Raw genomic sequence first — 18,155 nt, forward strand, 5'->3', positions numbered from 1 at the left:
CGGCCCTTGATGATCGCTCCTATGTTTAGTTCATTGCTCATTATCCTGGTTTTGTTTTTGTTGGAGCTCAACGAATTGGTCGTAAAGGTTGTCCCCAATCATGCTCCTAGTAGGTCTTGTGAATGACTCGATTGGAGACATAGAAGCTTTAGCTTAGTGGCGTAGAGCGGTAATCAAATGCATAAAATACATACTTTGCTTGCAGCTCCGTATGCACTTTAGCATTTCTTTGTAAATCTAGTGGCTGATAAAAATTTAGTCCTGCTTGAGTTGTTGCTAACAAAGATAGTTCATTAACCGATGTGGAATATAGGTTTGGAATAATAGAAGAGAAATAAATGATGCCTCAAGGAAGAAGAGAAAGAGGGAGAGGTTATTTATAGGATTTGAAGATTGGAAAAACATCATCTCTTATGTTAATGAAGTTTTCTCTCACTAAAACCCATGAAACCCTAGATTAAAAATTAGTGGTTTAAAGGTGGAAGAGGGTTCATGATATGGTTCTCCATGTGTTTTTTTAGAAAAATTAAAGAAAAAGTAAGGGAAAGTGAGAGGAGAAGATGAAAGCCTTTATGGAAGGGATGGCCGGCTAGGGGAAAGATGAATGGGGTTTTTCCCCCCTATTTCCTCTTTAAAGATATCCATCAAGTTGGCCAAAAGCCTAACTCCACATGTTTAAGTCCAAATTTAACAAGTTGTAGGCCATTTCATTAGTACAATATAATGATCTATAACAATTCTAATTATCAAATATTTTATCTAATTAATATTTTCATCATGAAATCTTCAAAAAAAGATTAAAATGTCCTTTTGTGGTAAAATTACCATTTTACCCCTTTTACCTAAAAACTCAATTTCTTCATAATAATAGTATTTATCATATCCAAATCTAATAATTCACATTTATATCTTAATATGGATGCATGGATATAAAAAATTACATATTTACCCTTTTCTAGGTAAAGTTGTTAATTTTTCCATCTAGCTTTTGAATGTCTTCCAATTTTGTCCAAAAGTGATTTTTATCTTACTAACTTACAAGCCAATACATTCCCTACCAAATAATCAATAATAAGTCATTTTCTCATTTTGGTTAAATGTGTATTTTAGTCCTCAAATTTTTTAAAATTTGTGATTTGATCCTTTTGGTCACATTCTCAACTTTAAAAAATTCTTTTCATTAATTTCCATATCAAATATTAACTTTTCCTTCATAAGAATCATTTATCTAACTCATTTTTCAATTTTCTAGTCAATTCACTATATCCGCTTCAATTTCCATATCAAATATTAACTTTGCCTTCAAAAGAATCATTTATCTAACTCATTTTTTAAATTTCTAGTCAATTCACTATATCTGCTTCTTGAATAATGTCATGTGTCTAATAAAAATTTTTAGGTGTTACAATCAATTTACTAGTTAATCTACCCTACAAATTAATTTGTCTAACAATTTTACCCCCTTTAATCCAATAAGAGTCGCGTAAAAGAAAAAAAGAAAACCAAATTGAATGAGATCGAACGGAGCGAATAGCCGGCCAAAGTCTAATCCAATCCCGCACTTTGGAACCTCACTTTCTACTATCGTCTCTCTTCAATTTCATCGACTAACTCATCCAGTTTCCTCCTCTCTTCCCCTCCTCGACGGATTCCCCAAAACCCTTTCCTTTTATTTCTTCTCTGTAACTCTTTTAAATCCTCTTTCTCATTTCCTTTCAAGTTCTTCTCTCTTACAAATCCAATCTCATTTCTTATTCTCTCTGTCGATTGAAAAATAAATGGCCTCTTCACTCTCAACAACACCCTCCGCTGCCTTCGCTTCCGTTGCTAAAACAACCACTGCCTTGCCTAATTCCACTAACCTTCAGCTCTCCACCGTCTCCTTTCGCTTTTCTTCGAGGCTAAACCTTCGATTCTTCTCCAAGGTAACTACATCCTTCTAAATTTTCTCCCTTTTTGTAATTTTATTTCTTTAGTATGCATTTTTAGCTGCTTTCAATCTGTTAATGCCAAATTCCATACTAGGAAGAGATAATATATTTATTCTGTGAATCTTTGCTTAGATTTTTCTCTTTTTTGTTGTTGCTATGAGAGAAGCAGAGTGTAAATTGGTGATGTCCATTGTTTGAGCAAATTTAAGCTTGAATCCTTGCCTTTTTGTTGTTAAATTTAGTAGCAAAGAGAGGAGAAGATGTTTGTTTATCTTTGCATTTAAATTTTCTTGCTTTTATAAATGTGTTCAATGCTGTTTTATTTGCATATTGGCCTCGTATTTTAGGCTTTTTTTTTGTTATTATTGGATACAGAAACTTATTTACATTAACGAATTACAAATTATTTTACCCGTTGTGAAATTGAAAATTGTTTATGTGTGCGACATTTTAGTTATCTCCATGGTTAAACCAAACATGAATTTTCTTTCAGCAACTTTTGGAAAAGTAAAAGCAAGTGTCCAGAAGGAAGATGGAATGCTTGTTTCTCTTTGAGTTTGTAATTAGATGGGTTTTTTTTTCTTGGTCATTTCTCTTCCATGTATTGTGCTAGAAATAAAAAATTAGTTTATCCGATATTATAGGAATAGATAGGAAGCTAGGGGTAGGGGGAGGAAAGCAAGGAAATTCGTTCCTTTTTTTTTTCTTAAAATATTTATACAACAATAAGTAATTTTTGCCATGTCACAGCATGGTCTGATCTTTCTGTCATCATTCACTGAAAGAGCAAAAGACTTGAATGTTTGATGCCTGTGCTTTCATTTGCATGAGTCTCTTATTTGTGAAACAATATGTTTCTTGCGCTAGAAGTGCAGTTTTCTTCATTGCTGGTCAACTGTGCACCTTTTTGTGATAGAAGAGTTTTATGAATAAGTAGAGGAATGAAGGGTTATGTTCTACTGATTCCATTTTAGGCTGAACCTCTGGACCATAACATTTACAACCATAAACTAAGTATTTCTTAGTGTTCTCTCATATATCATATGTTAAAAATATTATCTTGTTATTTTCTGTTTTCTTTTTGTTTTTGGATAATACAACTTGTAAGTTTCAGGTTTTCTTTGGGATAATAGTAAATTGTAATTTAAGCCAAATACGTTTTGTAAGAGTTTATATGAAACTAAATAAAGATTGGAAACTAGCTCTGTGCATGGGAGTTAAAGGAAATATACAAGCTAGGAAATTGACAATTTATAGATATGCAACTGGCTTTGATGCTTCAGATAAACTGAGGTATCATGTGTGGAAATCCAAAGGATGGAAACCAAAGCTTTACTAAGCAAAAATTCATTCTAAAGGATAAAAGCTTTTCTGATTAGTAGGATTAATGGAATTTTCTTTTTTCCGGCAGCTAGGAAATGAGCCTCATTGCCTTCTTAGTTATAACTAATACTAGTTTTAAAATAATTTTAATCTTTTTCATTCTTGGAAGTTTGACCAAAATCTGAGTTATATGTTAAGTGCTAAATCCCATAACAAGGTAAAATGCTTGATGACCTATTTTAGAATACTATGCCGTAGTGGAAATTACTGTTAGAGTATAATGTCCTTTAGGCCCTGCTGACAATGAAAAACAATCATGCAACTTTTTTGTGGAAAGGAGCTGCCCTTTAGAATCACGAGATTATTTGTTGGGTTGCTATTTAGGATTACAATCCCAAATTCAGTAGGCCACTACAGATTGTAAAAAGCTATTGCTATGTATTATTAACCAATTGTTGACATCTAAATCTGATAAATGTTTTAGCCCTTTTTAATAAAGTCTATTGTGTCAGATTCATCATAAATTTGTTCTATCATCTATTCTACCAGATTAACTTATTGTGATGTAGGGATAAATGACATACAAAATATTCCAATCTCAATATTTTCCTTTATGAATTGCCTATAAATCTCAACATGCTTTCTTTTGACATGTTGGATTGGAGTGTAGGCAATACTAATGGCTGCTTTTGTTGTTACAATATAGCTTCTCATAGTCACAAGTCTTCGTCCTCCAAAATATGTTTAAGCCACATCATGTTGCAATCTATGTGCCATGGATCTATAAATTGCTTCAGCATTACTACAGGTCTCCACATTTTGTTTTTTACTTATCAAAGTTGCCAGTGTCCCCAGACGGACGTACGATAACCTGATTTTTTCGATATGTAATGGGTCTTGCTGTGGACTTCATGCTTTGTTGATTGTTCTTTCCGAAAAATAATCCATTCCCGGAAGGGTTTTTTTAGTATCTCAAGATGCAGTAGATAGCTTGAAGATGTTCTTCGGGGGAAATGCTTGAATTGGCTTACAAAGCATACGAAAAATGCAATGTTTGGTTGTGTGATAAATAAATCAACTTTCCAACTAGTTTATGGTATTTAGATGTGTTCATTAGGGCTCCCCTATTGATTTGGGTCAATCAAGCTCTCCAAGTTTTTGATTTGGGTCAATAAGGGTCTTAGTAGGGCAACCACTCATACCAGTTTCTTGAAGTAGATGCATCACATATTTTTCTTTTTGTGGCATTGCAATCTCTTTCCTTGATCGAGCGACCTCCATACCAGGAAAATATTTTAGTAATCCCAAGTATTTGATTTCAACCTCAAAAGCTAGGTAAAAATACCATGGAGGCCTCTGCATTAGGAGTTAGATTGCATTTTACCTCTTCTACTTAAAAAATGGGCAAATTAGTCCATGTATGTTAGACCAAAGAGCTAATTGGTCTTTACTATAAAAAATTTCATCCATTTGTACTGTTAAAAATTGGTGTCGTTGATGGAATAACTAGACAGTGACATGTATCGCATGTATCTTATGCTGCTATACAATGATCAGTTTTTAGCAGTAGAAATAGATGAAATTTTTAATAGGACCAGTTTGCTCTTTGATCTAACATATAGGGACTAATTTGTCCATTTTTTGAGTAGAGAGGGCAAAATGCAATCCGACACCTAATACAAGGGCCTCCATGATACTTTTACCCAAAAGCTTAGCACTTCGTCAATCTCTTCATTTCACTTGTCATCTCCTATGAGAATAATATCATCAACATACAGTATCAAAGCTGCTATCTTCCCATTAATTGAATGCTTTGTGAACATGTGATCTTTTTATCCTTAAGTATAGCCTTGTTTCTTCACAAACTGAGTAAATCTTCTCAACTAAGCACTTGGTAATTGCTTCAACCATAAAGGCCTTTTTTAGTTTACATACCTTTGATCTATATTTCCATTCAAAACTTGGGAGTGGATCCATGTTAATTTCTTCCTTTAAATTACCATTGAGGAATGCATTCTTTACATCTAGTTGTTGGAGCGACCAATCAAAGTCAGTTGCAATTGTTAGTAGCACTCTTGTTGTATTTAGTTTTGCTACGGGTGCGAAGGTTTCAAGATAAGAAGTGCCATAGGTTTGGGTAAACCCTTTAACTACTAATTGTGTATTGTAAATATTTTGGACACTAGATGAATGTGAGGAAAACACAAAGAACATTCATGACAGATTTTTGTAGGAAACAAATTTTGAGATAGGATACTTAACACAATTTCATGCTAGACTCAAAATGAACTAACTTAGAACTAGGGAAACTCATGTGGATAGATTTAACATGAGGATTACCTAGAACTTCAATGAGGTTTGAACAACGAAGTATATACTTTTGATAGTGTTGAGAAGTTCCAGTCCACTTTCTTTGCCTCTGGTATGTAGCAGTCGAAGGAGCTTCTCCCCATAGATATTTAGGAACCCTATTAGTAAACGACAATGCCCTAGTGACTTCAAGAAGGTATTTTTCTTTTAGTTATGCCATTTTGTTGGGGTGTGTTAATGCATGAGCTTTGATGTACTATACCATTTTCTGAGAAGAAATCCCCTAATACCTTATTAAAATACTCTTTACCATTATCACTTCTAAATAATTTTATTTTTTCTTCAAATTGTGTCATTATCATTGTATGAAAAAGCTTAAATACATATTTTACTTAAGATTTATCCCTTAATAAGTGTACCCAACTAAACCAATTATGATCACCAATAAAAGTAATAAACCATTTTTTACCAGACATGGTAAAAATCCTATATGGTCTCAAAACATATCGTTATGAATTAGCATAACTTGTTGTGAGGATTTATAAGGTCTAGGGGGAAAGGATGATTGGTAATGTTTAGCCAATTCACTGATCTCACACTGATATGAAGGCACCCTTTTAGTGTTTAATAAATTAGGAAGAATGTGTTTTAAATAATAAAAATTTGGATGTCCTAATCTGTAATGCTAAAGTGTAACATCATCAGAAATGGACAAAAGGTCTCCACTTTCCCTAGCACTGCCAGTTGTTCTCCTTGAGGCCATGTCCTGAAACTCATGTCGAGAAGGGTAAAACTTAACACCACACCTGAGATCATTAGTTATTTTAGTAATGGACAGAAGATTACAAGAGGATTTAGGGATGTGAAGGACATGATGCAAGGTTATAGATGGGGATATCACAATGGATTTGGTCCTAGCAATTGTCAAGAGAGACCCATCAACAATCTTGACTTTTTTATTCCCTACTCAGGGAATGTAAGTGGAAAACAATTCGGAGTAGCTTGTCGTATGATCAGTTGCTCCAGAATCTATGATCCAAGAACTTGTTTAGCTAGGATTAACACTGAGTGCATAAACAAAATTACCTTTCTGAGCAAAAAAATATAAGGAATTTGGGGAATTTACTTGGAATTGTGGAGATTGGAAAGTATTGTACAGGTCCTATTGTTGTTCCTTTGTACAATGAGACAATTTTGGAGTATTTTGCTGCCCTTGCTCTTCATTTGGTGCTTCAAAGGCACAGCCACACTAGGGTTTTCTCTTGCTGCTAATTTAAGCTTCATTTTCCTTTGAAACATGGGCTGAATTTTCACTTTTGTGAAATATGGTGGTTCTGTATATTCTACCAAGAGTGGAGCTTTCTGCCTCAAGTATTTTTCTCTCCACGATGGTTGTTTCAACCATAAAAGAAAATTAAGCTAGCTTTGATACCATGCGGATTTAAGGGAAAAAAAGTTGTGGACAAAAGTTAGGTTTTAGACTAGAAACTTTAGGACAAAATAAGAGAGTTTGGAACAAATGGTTGTAATTTTCAGAATAATTTATTCTGAAAAAGTTCAACATAATATATAGGGAAGCATACCACACCACTGATTAGGTATGAAATTCCCTTAATTGATAGAGATCATTGATTCTAGGCTAGGGATCTCTTTATTAAGACTTTACATAGCAAAAAAAACCTAACCTCCTAAATTATCTCCAAATCCCTATTTGAAATCCCCAAATCTCTTATTGACAGATTATATTAATCATCCAGGTCTATCATATTTTATTCCATAATTCTATAAAGTTATAAGTTAGTGTTTGTTGTAGTTTTTACTAGATGAAACTATAATATGGTTCTTGTTTAACATAAGGACATGTCTAAGAGACAAGAAACTACTGCAATTTTAATTGCATAGAGCTGACACTTTTTGCATAATTCGGAGGAGGATAGTTTTGTTAGAAGGACCAGGCCCGAACATTTAGAATAATCTGTCACCTCCACTTGCAGACATGGTGATCATACATTACAATGCAAAGTTAAATGAATTCCTTTAGGACATTCTTAATGCTTTCATGAATGCAATTAAGTTCACTCCTCAGTGGTGATTTAACACTTTCCGATGATTGGCTAAACTATGTGAAGAAAATTCATGCAGTTATACATATCATGGTTGACTGGTGGTTACCAGATTCTTCATTGCTTGCAAAATAATGTGGCCAAGGTTTTCATTAAGTCTAAAAAGAATTTTTTTCTCTCACCTCACTATTAATGGAGTTATTTGGATATAAACAGTTGGTTTTTTAGTCTCATTATTTATTATGGTTGTCATCCATGCAATGTAATATGAGAGTGTGAGGCTCATCAATGGTTGAAAATTGACATCTTTCTACTTGTGCAGCTCTCAAACATTTTGTTTTTTGCTATGAATTATAGACATATAATAAAAAGAAAAACTGAAATTTTATGTTTTTCTGTCAAGTGCACTTTAACTGCTGATTTTCTTTGTTGAATTGAAAATGTTTCTAGTCTTTACATTGCAGAGTTTGCAACATGGTCAGAACTCTAAAGCAGTGGTGAAAGCCCAACTTAATGAGGTAAACCTCTTTTAAATGATTTTGGTTAGAGTATCAGTTTCCAAGTTTTGATTCAATCCTAAACATGCTTTTGGAATCATCTGTTGCCTTCAAAGGTTGCCATAGATGGATCATCAAATGCTTCTGCTGCACCTACAATCAAATCAGGGGCACCAACAGCAGAAGCAAAGGATGCTAAGACATCAAGCGATGTATCTCCTCCAGCTATGGCCACAGAAGAGTCAATTGCAGAATTCCTTAATCAAGTTTCAAGTCTAGTAAAGTATGTTTCTTTAAGAGGTTTTTGGCTGTTTTTCATTTCCCCTAAGGTTGATCAATTTCATGGTTATTATATGTTTTCTTCTAGGCTAGTTGATTCACGAGATATTGTGGAGTTGCAGCTTAAACAACTTGACTGTGAACTGGTAATTCGGAAAAAGGAGGCCTTGCCGCAACCACCATCTGCAGCTCCAGTTGTGATGATGCAGTCACCCTCTCAACCACCAGTAATGCCTCCTGTCCCATCTGTCCCTGCACTTCCTCCTGGTCAAGCATCTGCTGCCCCAACTCCAGCACCTTCCCTAGCTGCTTCTAAGTCAGCCAAATCATCACTTCCGCCTTTTAAATGTCCAATGGCCGGTACATTCTACAGAAGTCCGGCTCCTGGTGAACCACCATTTGTGAAGGTTTGTATTCCATGTTAGGTTTTATTGTTTTAATGCCATTGGTATTATGTCTATCCTGCAGTTGATTCTCTTTGGCTCTTTGGACTTATGCAATCTGTAGGTTGGAGACAAGGTGCAGAAGGGTCAAGTTTTATGCATCATTGAGGCAATGAAGTTGATGAATGAAATAGAGGTAAGTTCTTATTCTTTCTGCCTAGAAAAGATATAATGATTTTAGTCATACAAATGTTAGTGTTCCTTTACATTTTTTCTCATTATTTTAGAACTTCGATATTCCTGATGTAGAATAATATTGATATATTTAAGTCTGAACTTTTAAAGAAAGTTTGAAATAAACTCTGAAGCTCTTAGAGACTTGAAGTGTCTTTTAATAAACTTGAGTGTTCCAAGCAACACAGACTGGAATTTGATAACAAATGTGCTCATGAAGGTTTCTAGGTATCTTTTGGCTTATGAGGCAGAGATCACCCTAAACTCATCATATGCTTGACGGTCCAAACTATTGGGATACCAAGTCCCTTGCAGAGCCCCTTAGGCCTGCTTGCAGCATGTCTGCACGCAGGTTTTTGTGCTGCTAGCTTAGAAAATCAATTCCCTGCTAACTAACAGCTGTAGCATTTGGTCTAGTGGTTGAGACTTGATCCTTAGAGATGTTATTAGAGCTAGGTTGCAGGTTCAGTCTCTCGGGTGTCACCAGGGGATTTGGGTGGACTGAGATTGTTGCCTTATGGGGGCCAGTGGTCACTTTAGTCTCATCAGGTGCTTGACATCCCAACCTGTTGAGGTAGTAAGTGTTCCTTGCAAAATTTCTTAGGCCCACCTGTATCACGTAAATTTCATGGGGTTCTGTGCTACAAAGTACAAGCTTAAAAGGAAATAAAGTTCCTGCTAACTTACATCTATAATTTTTGGTCTATGGGTTGGGGCTTGATCCTAACATTATCTGCACAGTTGTTGTGCTAATAATCTTTTTAATCAGATGGAATAAAGGTTTCCATCTTCCAAATGTCAAATAATGTCTTGCAACAATCCAAGAACCTTCATATAAAAGAAAGTTATAATCGTCCTGGTTATTAACTGTTACCAGAAAGAAATCATTTCCAACATATACAAGAGGAAATTCTCCACCATTCTCCAGATTTGCCTTAGTCCGTTCAATAAAAATTTGAAAACCACCTCCATAGTTCAAACTGTTCAATTCTTCTGAGACTGGTTGTTTTGGCTGCAAGGGAGTTGATGAAATCGGCGCTTCTCAATCTTCCTCAGTACTATCATTGTACCATTCTCGAGAACATCCTCCCATGTCAGCTTAGAAGGATACCTCTCATTCAAAATGGGATCTTTGAAGCTGCAGGATTCCCCACACAAAAGTGGTTATTTGCTCTTCTCCATTTGGCTTCACCCTTCATCATTTTCATTCTCAATTCTCCTCCATATGTCGTGTACTTTTCGCTGCTGGTTAGCATAGAGGTAGCAAGCCCAAATGATAATAGGAGTTCTAATCTGCACCTAAGGTTCCTGTATCGTGTGCCTTGGTAAATTTACGAGTCAATTGCTCTTTTCATGTTTTTAAGAGTATGCTTTTAACATTGGCAAAATGGGAGGAAAAGATTCATTTAGTTGACATCAAGAGTTTTGTTTCTAATTCTGGTTAGGATATTTGAATGTGAAAGGCATAAAGGTTCAATACTCCAACTAAAACGGCTAGTTTGACGAGTACTTTCTGGTTATTAGTGTTTGACGCTGCTGTAGGTTTTCATTTAGATGGCCAGTTATGTTTCCATTTTTTGAATTGACCGCTTATGCTTCCTTGATAATAGTTTAACCTTAACAAAACTTTGATATTTACCCATCAAAGGTAAAATGTTCCAAACCATGTTTATGAATATGTAAACAGTTTTTATAATAGATGGGTAGTGGTTGAGGTTCATTGCATGCATTTTTGTGTTCTCTGTTGTATCATATATTGGGAAAAATTTGTGAGTAGCTATTGCCTTAACTACTTGGTTAATTAAAGCTGATGTAGCCAAATATAGGCAAATTGAGATTCAGCCAGTGGAAGGCATGGGTACCTATTAGTTTTTTGTATCGGAGCACTCTCAACAACTAACCAGAAAGCTGCATTTTGATTCCCTTTGGTGATTACAGCCCATAATTGCAGCTGTTGTAGTGGCAGACTGTAATGTGTTATATGGCCCCATAATCAAGAGAATGTTTTGTTATATTCACCATCTATGAAATTGTCAAACTGTCTCATAACTGAAAAATGCTTATTGCTTTAGGCTGATCAGTCGGGAACCATAGTTGAGATCCTTGCAGAAGATGGCAAAGCAGTCAGCGTTGATATGGTGAGTATTCTGGACTTCCTGGATTCCAAGTAATATATATTGTAAATTTGAAGCAATTTGATTCTATTTCACCCTGTTGCTCTGACATTTTGTTTGTTATCCTTTAACAGCCTCTATTTGTGATTGAACCTTGAAACTGAGTAGGCAAAGCCAAAACGATGGAGTAAAATCTAGGGAGGGCATGTTGAGTTTGTGTTTTTTTTTGGTAAACGTTGTGAGGCATTGTTTTGTTGTGAGATAGTGATTTGGTAGAGATGCAAATAACCTGTTATCATAATGATAATGAAATAGTTGCGTGTGATGAGAATTTATCGCTGCAGTTGGGAATAGTAGTTTTTACCTTTTTTACGCATTTAAAGTTTTGGATCGGTTCAAAAAAAAGAAAGTTCTGGATTGGTTAAATTCTGAGGATGGTCCCTGTACTTATCGATTTGTGCGGATTTAGTCCTCTACTTTTATTTGCTCCAAATTGGCCCCTCTACTTTTTGATTTGCTCATTCAGCCCCTCTGTTCCCTCTGTTAACTTTGTTAAAAATTTTGGTATAATCATAAATTTAGCCCTCAACCTTTGGAATTGTTATCAGTTTGATCCTTACTCTTTTATTATATTATAAAAAATTTAAAAAATATTTTTAAAATTATAAAATTGTGTTAAAAAATTACAGACTAGTTAAAAACTTTTATAAAGCTTTCTGAAGTGTGAACAAATAAACGATAAAAAAACACTGAAATTTAATAACTAGATTAAAAATCATTATTCAATTATGAGTTTATTCTTACTCAAATAGAAAAAAATAGTTTTCTTAATAATAAGCTTTGAAAAAAAATTCCTCTCTTCAACTCCTCACGTTCTTTCATATTTCTTCAACTCTCATAGCTTTTCCTAGCAACCAAAACTAACAAAACTTCCTCATTTAGGAAAAAAAAAAAGAATCTCATAAAGAAGGAAAGGAAGTTTCATGTCCCTTTTTTTTATTATTTTTGCATGATTTCTTTTGATTTTTCAAAGACCACAACCTTCCTTGGTGCAAGGGTCTTGAACTTGATGAAACACCATTTTCATTGAAGATTATCATTCGATTTTTGTGGAAAATATAAAATTTAACTTTTGTTTATGATTTTTCAAAATTTTTTTCAAGAACTTTATTTTAAAAAAAATTGTACTCAATGAAATAACGACATGCAAACCAAAAAAGAAAAATAAGTGAAAAAAAGGTGTATCCATTTCGAATGTCCTTGTACATATTTTTAACTGTTCATCCCCTCTTATAAATCAAATTCAGAGTCACTTTTAAAAGCAAAATTTTCAGATTTACTTCCCAACTCATCCAATCCAAATTCTCACCCAAATCTAACTCCTGCTTCAATTCATACTTCTGATTTTTTTTTCATTTTAAATTTGTTCATTTTTTTAGTTATTTACCTTTTTATTTATTTTAAAATATGTATAATAATCACCTATATGCAAAAGTTGGCAAGATTGTATATTTCAGAAATAGTGAGACTGCATGGAGTACCAGTATCTATCATTCCAAATCGGGATTCTCGTTTTACATCTTGGTTTTGGAAGAAGTTGCATGAGGCTTTTGATACTCGACTAGACTTGTAACAGCCCAATTTTGACCCTAATCGGAATAGTGGTTTCGGGACCACAAATCCGAGTCTAAAAAATATTTTAATATTATTTTGTGTGTTTATGATGTGTGAATTTAAATTTGTGAAAGTTTCGTGAATTAATTTTGTTGTTTATGTGTTTAATTGACAAAAGTATCAAATTGCATAAAATGTGAAATTTGATTATTAAGGTGTAAAGTGCTTATTTGATGGTGGCTTTTAAATATGAGGTTCTTAAAGGGCAATTAGCCCATTTTAAAAGATAGTGGACGGCAATGATAGTTAATATATAGTTTTTATATATTAAATATAAAAGTTATAATAGTAATAGTATAATATTATATTATTATATCATTAAAACATAAAAGAAATAAGTTTTTTTTTCTTCATTGTTTGTATCACCGAAAACAAAAAGAAAGAAACTTTGTTCTTCAAGCTTTAGCATTCGGCCATCTTAGGGATTTCAATTCAAGGTTAGTTTGATTTTAGTTTTTGATAATTTTTACGTTTTTGTGATCGTTGCTTTGAATACTTCAAAACCCATGTCTTAATTTTGTGAATTGTTGATGATTTGAGAAATGCCATTGATGAATGCTTGAGCTTGTGATAGCTGATGATGAAATATGAAATATATGTGAAAGATTAACATGCTTTTTGTCTTTGAATTTTTGATGAATTTGAGTAATTAGGGTTAAGTTGTAAAAATAAAATTTTTGAGGGACTAAAATGTGAAATAAATGAAATGTGTGGGTTTGTATGGACACTAGGAATATTCGGCCCTTAAGGAGTGTAGTCAAATTTTGTGTATCTTGTATTTTCAGCAAAAAGGACTAAATTGTGAAAATGTGAAATATTAGGGGTAAAAATGTAATTTGCTCATTTATGTGTTCTTAGACTAAATTGAATGAAAATATGTTTAAATGAGATTTATTTGAATATGTTTAGATCAAGAAACCAAGAAATCGGATTTAGATCGGGGGAAATCAAAGGTAGTTGAGTAGCCGATTTATTAGTCGACGATATCCGAGGTAAGTTATTAAGCACACATATTTGTGTCGTTTTAAATTATCTTAACATCTACGTAATTATGTTGAATTGAATTGATATATATGTAGTGATACGATTTTTGAAATATATCGTATTGAGTTGTTGACCTCCAACACTAAGTGTGCGAGTATAAAAATAAACGATAATGAGATTAGCACTAAGTGTGCGAGTTTAATTGAAATGCACTAAGTGTGCGAGTATAATGTAAAGCACTAAGTGTGCGAGTTTGATTATTAAGCACTAAGTGTGCGTACTTATTAAATATTTTCGAAAGATTATTAATATCGAGTATTTGACTTATCGAGAAATCATGAGTAACAAAGTGAGTAATAATTATTTTGGTGGTATTCAAGATTAATTTTTGTAAGTATCAAACCTAAGTGGTGATTATAATTGGAATCATATTTATTTAAGATGATTCATTATATTTTATGATAGTAAAATGCATAATATACTTGGCCTTGTACTTAAAGTTGAAGAAATGCTTATAGTTGTGTTATTATATTGATTTTTGTTAAATCATAGTATGAAGTGAATAATTATATTATGCTATGGTAAGCTAAAGGTAAGATGATTTAGAAGTATGAATTGGTTAAATATTATTCTAGATGTTAAGTTAAATTGTAGAGTTTATTTGCTTGTAACTTACTAAGCTAAATTAGCTTACAATGTGTTGGATTATTGTTTTGATGTATAGATTTTGGTGATCGCTACGTGTTCGGGGATCGTCAGCTAAGTTCATCACACTATCGGTGTCTCCTTTTGGTATTTTGCTAAATTGTTTTCAAGTATATGGCATGTATAGCATAGTTAAAAATGTTGATTTTGAAACCAATGTGTTAGTGTAATTAAAAGCCATGCGAAAATGGCTTATCTCTTTTTATTTGAATTTGATTTTGATACATATAGTTAATGGACAACTTGGGGTATATGCTTATGTATCATGTGCATGATTAATTAGATTTAGATAATGTATATTTTTGGCTTAGATATAAGTTCAATAATTATTTTCTTTTTAAAGATGTGATGACCGATTGTGTGGTACAGGTTTGATTTAGTGTATGCATATTAAGCATGTAAATTAGGTACAAAATTAAAGGTTAATAGTGTATAATATGGTGCAAGTTGTCAAGGTCATATGAGCACATAACGGTAGTGAGAAAGTAGGTACATTTTTGTGTTATAATTTGATGTATAATGCTATTCAATTAAAGCAATTTAAAGCTGCCAAATTTGATGTCCATTTTGAGTATATTGATGCTGTCCATTTTAATGTATAATGCTGTCCAATTTTGAATGTATTGATGCTGTCCATTTTAATGTATAATGCTGTCCAATTTTGAGTGTATTGATGCTGTCCATTTTAATGTATAATGCTGTCCGATTATGAGTATATTTAAGCTGTCTAATTTGATGTATAATGCTGTCCAATTTTGAGTATATTTAAGCTGTCTAATTTGATGTATAATGCTGTCCATTTTGAGCAGATTATTGCTGTCCAATTTGTTGAATAATTGCTGTCCAAAACAGGGTTGGTTCTTTATGGCTGTAGTATGTTACATAGTTAATCATTTATTAATGAAATAAATGTATGCAAATAGTAGTTTTAATATTGGCTCGGCATATGATATGTAATGATAAATGTTAATTCTTAAAATGTTTTAAGTGTTTGAATGATATAAAATTATTAATTAATAAAGCATGATTGATACTTAGTGTGGATTGTTAATTACTTATATTTTTGGCGAATAAATTGTTTTTGATAATTAGGTGAAATAAATTAGGGTCTTAAATATATATATTTACATATTCAAGACACATATTTATATACAGCTTGATATTTGGTTCATTCTGTTAAGTGTAATGTTTCAATATTTAGTATCACTCCTTAATCCTAATCCGACGGCGGATATGGGTTAGGGGTATTACAAGACTTTAGCATGACTTTTCATCTGCAGTTTGATAGGTAGTCTATGTGGGTTATACAGATCCTTGAGGATATGCTGAGGGGTTGTGTAATCGATTTTCGTGGTAGTTGGGAGGAACATTTATCGCTATTAGAGTTTGTGTATAATAATAACTTTCAATTGAGCATTCAGATGGCACCCTATGAGGCACTGTATGGTTGATAACTCTTGAAAAGAGTTATATTTCAGGCCTCGAAACTGAAGTATTTGCTTGTAATTAAGAAAATATGTTTGTATTTTAGACTTATTACTAGAGACTTACGTACTAAAGCTTGGATTGTGTTTTAACTGTAAATTTATGTTACTTTTAATTACTGAAAAGAGGTTTGGTAGTCTTTGGTAGTAGGTGCAGGTAAGATGAAATAGGCAAGAAGAAGGAAAAGAGGAAGAAGGAAAAGAGAACGAAGGAGGTGAAAGATTGCCATGGCAAATGGTGGGATAGATTGCCAACAGAAATGCCATGGAAATTCTAAGAAGATGATGTAGCACTCAATCCACATCACTCTCAGCCAACTTTAAGTGTACTAGACAAATTACCCTAAAAAAGAGGAGCAAAATATGTGTGATGAGAGGGCCAGATCTACCCTATAAAAGGAGAGAGAAGAGAAGAAAAGAGATACTGATTGTGAGGAGAAAAGAAAAAGAAAGAGAGCGGTTACTCTCTCTGAAACAAAATTGTATGGAAAAACTATGTGGAAAATTCAGAAGAGAAGAAGGGGGTAAAAGCTAAAAAGAGGAGATCATAGATGCAAAGAAGGGGAAGAGAAATCTGCCTTGAGTTTTGCGTAAAATCTTGAGAAGAAGTTGGAGTGCAGTGAGAACTTCCTGCAGTTCTACCTCTGTTTTTCTTGGTTTTTAATTTTTGTGATTCATAAAATTGGAAGAATGTTGATGAATGATTTAATTTCAGATTTCATTGGCCAAACCATGTGCTAATTATCTTTGGGTTGGAATTATTTAGGTGAATATTGAATTATCTGTAATGCCCATGATATTGTTCTGATTAAAATCATTGTTTCATTCGATTCATGTTTATTTTGCATGCATGCATGCAAGCTCTAGACATAGTTGACTGCATGATATGTTCCTAGATGGATTTGAATCTGAAATGATTAAATACATCATTTTATTAATCGATTGATATAGGCGAGTACTCGAAAGAATATTCGTAGCACTCTAGACATAGAAGCTGCAATCTGTACAGGTGAAGAACGTTAGTGTGGTTATCATTCGTAAGTCTTATATACATACACAAACTCAAAATAATAACTAAAATCTAACTCTCGAAAGAAGTAGACTGTAGTAGTAATTTTCTGGGCACTAGTTTAGTCAAAATTTTGCCATTGCATTATTATGTTTTGAAAATATTTCATTAGTAGTTCCAACTTTTATCATTCAACAACAGAAATACTTTCTACTTATTCTTTGTGAATTGCCACGACGTTTAGATTACTTTGTCATTTTTTAGTTATAATTGATATTATTAGTTCATTCATTAACCCCTTTCATCAATTTATACTCTGTTTCTTTTGTATAGTTTCATTAGTTAAATCTATAGTAATAATACTTACTAATTCTAATCAATTTTCGATTCCTGTGGAGACGATACTCATTTTTATTATATTACTTGAATCGACGTGTACACTTGCACATTTGCATTACATATTTACACGCAACAAGTTTTTGGCGCCATATCCGGGAATCGACAATATTAGTTAAAAATTAGTTTGTTATTATCTGTTTAATTTTTGTTAGTTTAGTTTAATTAGTTGTTTTGAATTTTCTTTTTCAGGTCTGTGCTAGAGAATACAAAGTATTTTTTTTTTGGAAGTCTACGATTCATTCAGGTAGCAAGGTGTTCCTGAAGATGCCTTGCGATTGAAGTTATTCCCTTACTCATTGCGTGATCGTGCCAGAGTATGGTTAAATGCATTGCCGTCAGGTACGATGGTGTTGTGGAATGTGCTGTGTTAGAGGTTTATGCTAAGATATAATCCTCCTAACATGAATGTGAAGTTGAGGAGCGGCATTACATCGTTTAGACAATCAGAGGATGAAACATTATATGAAGCATGAGAGCGATTCAAGGAGCTACTGAGAAAATGTCCGATGCATGGTTTCCAACATTGGACGTAAATGGAAATGTTTACAATGGATTGAATGCTTATAAAAGAATGATTGTTGATGCATCTGCCATTGGAACTTTACTTGATAAATCATACAACGAGGCTTATGAAATTCTGGAAAGGATAGAAGTTAACGATTATCAATACCCCACTACTAAAATTGGAACTGGCAGAAGAGTTGCAAAAGTAATGGAGCTTGATGCAATTACATCTCTAATAGCTCAGGTATCATCTTTAACAAAT

The 18,155-nt window shown here is 33.3% G+C and overlaps 1 protein-coding gene and 1 non-coding gene across 2 annotated transcripts; one reads left to right on the forward strand and one right to left on the reverse strand.

Annotated features, from left to right (window-relative positions):
• The first annotated feature begins 1,486 nt into the window (after nt 1–1,486).
• LOC107901772 (biotin carboxyl carrier protein of acetyl-CoA carboxylase, chloroplastic) lies at nt 1,487–11,560 on the forward strand. Its single transcript, XM_016827919.2, has 7 exons — nt 1,487–1,925; nt 8,092–8,145; nt 8,241–8,407; nt 8,492–8,810; nt 8,911–8,982; nt 11,093–11,158; nt 11,269–11,560. Exons 1-7 carry the CDS (start codon nt 1,779–1,781, stop codon nt 11,290–11,292), a joined length of 849 nt encoding a protein of 282 aa, XP_016683408.1. The 5' UTR covers nt 1,487–1,778; the 3' UTR covers nt 11,293–11,560.
• A 6,239-nt stretch (nt 11,561–17,799) lies between these two features.
• Nucleotides 17,800–17,906, reverse strand: LOC121218891 (small nucleolar RNA R71). Its single transcript, XR_005915373.1, has one exon. It is a non-coding gene; the product is annotated as a small nucleolar RNA R71 (small nucleolar RNA).
• Between the last annotated feature and the right edge of the window lie 249 nt (nt 17,907–18,155).

This window comes from Gossypium hirsutum, chromosome D06, assembly GCF_007990345.1.
Source record: "Gossypium hirsutum isolate 1008001.06 chromosome D06, Gossypium_hirsutum_v2.1, whole genome shotgun sequence".
Classification (NCBI taxonomy): domain Eukaryota; kingdom Viridiplantae; phylum Streptophyta; class Magnoliopsida; order Malvales; family Malvaceae; genus Gossypium; species Gossypium hirsutum.